At 40.5% G+C, this 6,000-nt stretch overlaps 1 protein-coding gene across 1 annotated transcript in view; it reads right to left on the bottom strand.

Moving 5' to 3' along the window:
- Positions 1-4,573: 4,573 nt before the first annotated feature.
- Positions 4,574-6,000, bottom strand: part of LOC120515530 (fibrocystin-L-like) — a 137,983-nt gene continuing 136,556 nt past the window's right edge. Inside the window, 1 exon segment of the mRNA XM_039736591.1 lies at positions 4,574-5,032. Within this exon segment, the coding sequence (XP_039592525.1) occupies positions 4,797-5,032 (236 nt within the window). The 3' untranslated portion in view covers positions 4,574-4,796.

The following is a 6,000-nucleotide window of genomic DNA, read 5'->3' as shown; positions in this document are numbered from 1 at the left end:
CCAAATAAAAATGACAACCTGAGGGACCAAAGTAGCAAACAGGTGAGCAACCAAAGCAAACCCTAAACACATAAAGCTTGAAAGTAACAAATCCTAAGACCTCTAGCCTTCCTTTGTTTGGTTCACCTCACAGTTTCAACCTTCACCTCTGGCCTCTTTGTCTTTCGAGCCACTAGCACTGCCTTCCTCCAAACTCCAAACCCCTGTACAATAAAATACAATACAATACAATACAATACAATACAATACAATACAATGTATTTGTTGTGTCGCCCAAAATCACACAAGAAGTGCCGCAATGGGCTTTAACAGGCTCTGCCTCTTGACAGCCCCCCAGCCTTGACTCTCTAAGAAGACAAGGAACAACTCCCTAAAAAACTCTTGTAGGGAAAAAATGGAAGAAACCTCTGGAAAGGCAGTTCAAAGAGAGACCCCTTTCCACGTAGGTTGGGTGTGCAGTGGGTGTCAAAAACAAAAGGGGGTCAATACAATACAATACAATGCAATACACAGAACAGAACAAATCCTCAATACAGTATAAAAATAAAAATTTTAGAAGTACGGAGTAGAATTTAACAGTAGATGACATCCCATAATATGATTAGGATTTGTTTAGAGTCCTGCAGACCTCATTCATCAAGCTGCCTCCCCCATTTGGCCATTCCACAGCTGAAATAGCACTAATCCGATGGAAGGACCCCTCTTTCCCACGATTCCTGCGATCCTCCATTAAGGATGACTTTACTTTAAGCAGGCAAAACAGCTTGGCAGGAGGGCCGTGTGCACCAAGTGTCACATTTGAGTACCGAGAAGACAAATCGAATAGGTGAGGATTAGTATCAAATTCTAACTGTCATGGTACTTATGTTTTAGTGCTCATGACTAACAACATGAGATGCAGTCTGTACAGTAAATCAGCAGCTCTAGTCAGGGTGTGCTAAACTGAAGTCGTGAGTCTTCCGGCGGTATTTTATGTACGTCCTTTTAGGTCCAGGAACCATTTCAGGTAAGCTCATGCAAGCTCTTAAGCACTCAGAGATGTGCTGTTACTCCTAAAGATGTCTCCCTAGCTGCACTTGGTTACCCCACAGGCTTTCCATACCACAGAGAGTGACTTCCAGACAGTCTATGCTGTCCAATATTCTGTCCTGTGAGTCTAATGCCGAGGAAACCCACCAGGAAAACATGCTAACTCATGCAGGAAACCCCCAGGACATGACCCCCTTACTGCGAGACTGCAGTGCCAACACCATGTTTAATTTTTACCAGTATACATTATTTAAATGAAGTTAACAATTTCTCTGTAAAATGTAATAGACATGCTCTAACGAATTTCATCATGAAAATGATATCAAGTATGAATCTTAGCATTGTAAATGTTTTGAGAGCGAATGTGTTCTGTGTGGTTGGCACCCTGCCCGGGATTGGTTCCTGCCTTGTGCCCTGTGTTGGCTGGGATTGGCTCCAGCAGACCCCCGTAACCCTGTGTTCGGATTCAGCGGGTTGGAAAATGGATGGATGGATGGATGGATGGATGGATGGATGGATGGATGTATTCTGTGTGGCGATCGCTGCCTGTGACTCCGCTCAGTGCAAGAGGAAGTCCGTTTATGAGGCATGTAGGAATTTAACGACTGGCTTAGGGAACGCTGAGAATGCAAAGCATCTAACATGCTACTTTAGTTACGATGTGGTTTGAGAAACTCTTGCAAATTAAACATTTATTTTAAGACAAAGTTTACAACACTCTACTTTAATAACAAACAGAAACTATGTGATTAAAGGGGAAAGTTCGACTTTAATCACGACATACACCACAAGATTAAAATGGAAATGTTCGACTTTTAATCACAAAATAGCCTCTTTTTCCTTTTTTTTTCTCTTTTCTTGTTCTGTGCGGGCAGAAAATAAAAAGCAAAAAAAAAGAAAACCTTCTGAAAGGGAAAACAAAGCTTTAAAATTTCCCACCCAGCTCTTTAGCAACAGCCAAAGCAAAACGTTTTTAGGAGCAAAATGTATTTGTTAATGAACCCTCATACTTCAGAATACAAAACCTCTCAGCGGCTTCTCCTTCCTTTACAAAGGTGATGTCAGCACTAGTGGCTCGTTGACTTCTTTCTTGTTCATTTTAATTGACTCGCTGCTTAAGACTCAGACCCCCTTCATCATTTCTGTTTTTTTTTTCCTTACTTAAAAATGATTTTTCATATTGTGTTCTGACCCGCTGCATCACTGTCTGGTATGGCAACTGCAACAGGATAGTGAAGACAGCAGAGAACATTATTGGGGTGTCTCTCCCTTCACTACAGGACATATTTTACAAACGCGGCGTCCCCAAGGCCTGTGCAGGACCCCCTTACACCCCTCACATGGACTTCTGCCATCCAAGAGGAGATACTGCAGCATCAGAGCCAGATCTGCCAGGCTGCAGGAGAGTTTTTGCCCCCAAGATGTCAGACTCCTTAACACCAGGCTGCCCCCTGTGGTCTTCCACACGGCCTCAACCACCTTTAAAAACAGAACTTTTACACACGCGAGCCGCTGACCTGTAAAGACGAGTGTTCATGGAGAGAAGACCTGAAGATCTTGTAGTGACCTTGAAGGATCTAATGCTCTTGATATCCTTGTGCTGTGAAACATTCTGACCTGTCATTGTTTTTCACGTCTTAAACAACTATTATCATACACTGATCATTTCTGTATTATCTATATCTATTATTTATATATCTATTATATTACATATCTATTGATTATATTTATGTATCAAGATTGCAAATACCATACATCGCATCAATGTTCATATTGCTTACTACACGTCAATATTGCTGCTACTTCTTTGTCTTGTCTTGTCTTGTTTGTGTTTTAATTTTAAATTTAAATTTTAATTCTATTTTTAATTTATTATTTGCACATCATGTTATTACTCTGTGGACCCTGAGCTTCACAATTTCGTCTATCAGTATACGTGTATATGGTTGAGATAACAATAAAGTTCACTTTGACTTTTTCATTGAGCGGTGGCACAGAATTCTCAGTTCAAATACACGTCCAGATGATCTGAGAAGTGAAGCAGAGTGACCTCTTCCATTGGCCAACTGAACGGATTACAATATGCGGCTCAGGCCTCTTCTTCAGGCAACTGTGCTCAGTTAGCCAATTAAAGTCTGCGTGGGTTTCCTTCCACAGTCCAAAGACATGCAGGTCAGGCGCATTGGCGATTCTAAATGGTCCCAAGTGTGTGCTTAGTATGTGGGTGTGTGTGTGTGTGTATGCCCTGTGGTGGGCTGGCACCCTGCCTGGGGTTTGTTCCTGCCCTGTGCCCTGTGTTGCCTGGGATTGGCTTCAGCAGACCCCCGTGACCCTGTGTTAGGATATAGCGGGTTGGGAAATGACTGACTGACTGACTTACTACACACAGAGAAAGGGGTTTTCAAGCACGCCTTACATTTGTAGTCTGCAGTATCCACACAGCATTGTCAAAAACGCTTCATGCTTTGAAGAAGTACCGCGAGTGAAAAAAATGAAAACTATTAATAAGAACGCAGCGAAGTGCGGTGCCAGTGCGTGTGGCTTGTAAGGATCTCAGCTCCTTTCCGTGGCTGATTTTATGGCTTGCTATTGTAACATGTTTCCTTATTCATAACTGTACAGATGCCTCTCTTTTATAGATTTTGATGCCCTCCTGTTTAAATAACACTCACCCAAATCTTCTTGATGTTGCAGACATTACCATAACAATAACTTATAAAAGCAGCACAGCTGTACTCGTGTGTACAATGGACATCTTTTAGGATCAGGTAAGGTAACACCTCCACTACAAGTACTTCAGGACTAATGTCCCCTTCTTTTTCACCCAATAGACCTGAGGACGAGTCCCACAACAATCTTTAACATCGCTGCCTGTCTTCACTAGGAGGTCTCACCTCCTCTACCATGGGACCCATTTAAGGACTGATTATGTTGCGAGCCGACATTCACAGATGATCCCACTTCTGATAAAGATGAAGTCCAAGGAGGAGACATTCAAGAAAAGATCTAAAGACTGGAAGAGCCAACAAAGCTCAGGCTTCACAGTGTGAGAGACGTCCGAGTATCCCCCTTGGATTTCACATTCGATATTATTCTATTTATTTATATTAAATGGGGAGCCTGGACAAACCCCAAATCTTTTCTTGAATGGGCAATCCTGGACTTTTTGTGAATAAGCCATTTATACTTATAACTACCAAGAGTGTGGAAGACGGAGAATATGCTGGTGTGACCACCCCATGGGGTGGGCTGGCATGTCGGGGGCTGCTCTTCTAAGTGCTGTTGGGTGGCACAGACTCTTCTAAACATCCAACTGTCTCAGAGCTTACCCTGGCATAGAACAGCCGTGTTACATCAAATTCAAATTGAAATGTTTTCTGGAAGGATGTCTTGTGTTTTACGTCTTGCAATTCCTTTTTTTAAATTTTCAATAGTCTGCTTGTTTTGATTTTGTGTGGCATTCTCAGGTAATGATGAGCCAGCGGGCTTTGGACTCAACTGGACTCGTTGTAAATGAATCAGACAAGATTATAATGCGTAAAAATCAGCATAAACAGATTTATTAAAGTGCATTCAGATTCACAAAGCACAAATCATTTTCAGATCAGGAAGAAGAATCAAGTACATTACACAAATGATTAGTGTGCCCATGTGCAGTAAGCATTCATACAAATATAATATTTATCACTAGGCAGGAAGCAAAAATGTATAAAATAATGCACAGATGAAATGATAACGATACGTCTTTCTTAAGTCTGCCAGGCCATTTATCCTTTGAACAACAGGAAGTGGAGCAGACCCAGAAGAGCAGCGATGAACGCGGGCCAGGGTCTCAACGGCGGGCTGGAGCTGCTCAATGGCAAGCTGGAGCCGCTCGGCACTGTGCTGGTCGTGGTGCTCGTTGTGGTGCTGCTGGTTGCCAAAGGTGTCGCAGCATCGGTTGAGAGGGATCTGGACATCGACTTGATGTTGTTCATCGTGAAGACCATTATCACACTCTGTCCTGCAAGAAGAATTTTTAAAATACATTTTGAAAACCAAATATAAACTGAAAATTGTTGCATGAATCTTCAACATCTAAATAATGTCTTATCCCAGTTCTTCAAAATGACTTATGTATTAAATGTTAAATTTAGGTATCGTGTACTGGAGATCAAAGCTTTGACCGAAAATGGAAGCAGGTCATAGATTTTATGTATTCTTCTCTTATACTGCTGTTTTCACTCAAGGATATATCGTATTGTAGCAAGGCATTCTTTTAGATAATTTTCCTGAAGTCCATGACTCGTTTTCTTGGGATGATCATGCTCTAGGCCAAGAGTTCCCAAAGTGGTCGATTTGAACTTTCTAGGGGTCGATAGTTTCACGAAAAAAAATTGGGGGTTGACGACAGCAAAAATAGACCCTCTTAATACTGCTATTTGTTTGTTACTTCAAAATATCTATGATTCTACCTAATTAAGAAGTAAAATAATTCAAAAAACTACTTTTTGATGAAAACCCATTATGTACCAAACTTGTGAACGAAAAGGTAAAATGTGTCATTAAAAGAGTCACACGTAAAAAACTAGAAATTGGTTCGCTTGATGTGACATGTACTTATTTGTGATTTGAACTTTGAATATAATTATTCATTGAGGAGCAGTGCTATGAAAAAGAAAATCTGTTTCAAGTAAGTACATACTTTATTGTTTGTTTTTTTTATCACAGGGGCTCTCGAAATTGTTAATAAAAGTTTTTATTTCTTTAGATAATAATATGACTGAACCAAAAAAGAAACACAGACAGTACAGCTTGGACTATTTGTACTTATTTTGAATTTACATATTTATTTCATAAATAAACTCTGCTCGTATTTTTGTTGCTTTAACTTTCGTTATTAAATGTTGCACAAGATAATGCCATATTCCGTAGTCCTTTAATCTTTTTCAGTCATTATTTACAAGTGCTTAAAATGAAAAGTATATTGAT

Source organism: Polypterus senegalus, chromosome 15, assembly GCF_016835505.1.
Source record: "Polypterus senegalus isolate Bchr_013 chromosome 15, ASM1683550v1, whole genome shotgun sequence".
NCBI lineage: Eukaryota > Metazoa > Chordata > Cladistia > Polypteriformes > Polypteridae > Polypterus > Polypterus senegalus.
The sequence above is the reverse complement of the archived record's forward strand: the minus strand, read 5'-3'. Positions and strand labels throughout refer to the sequence as shown.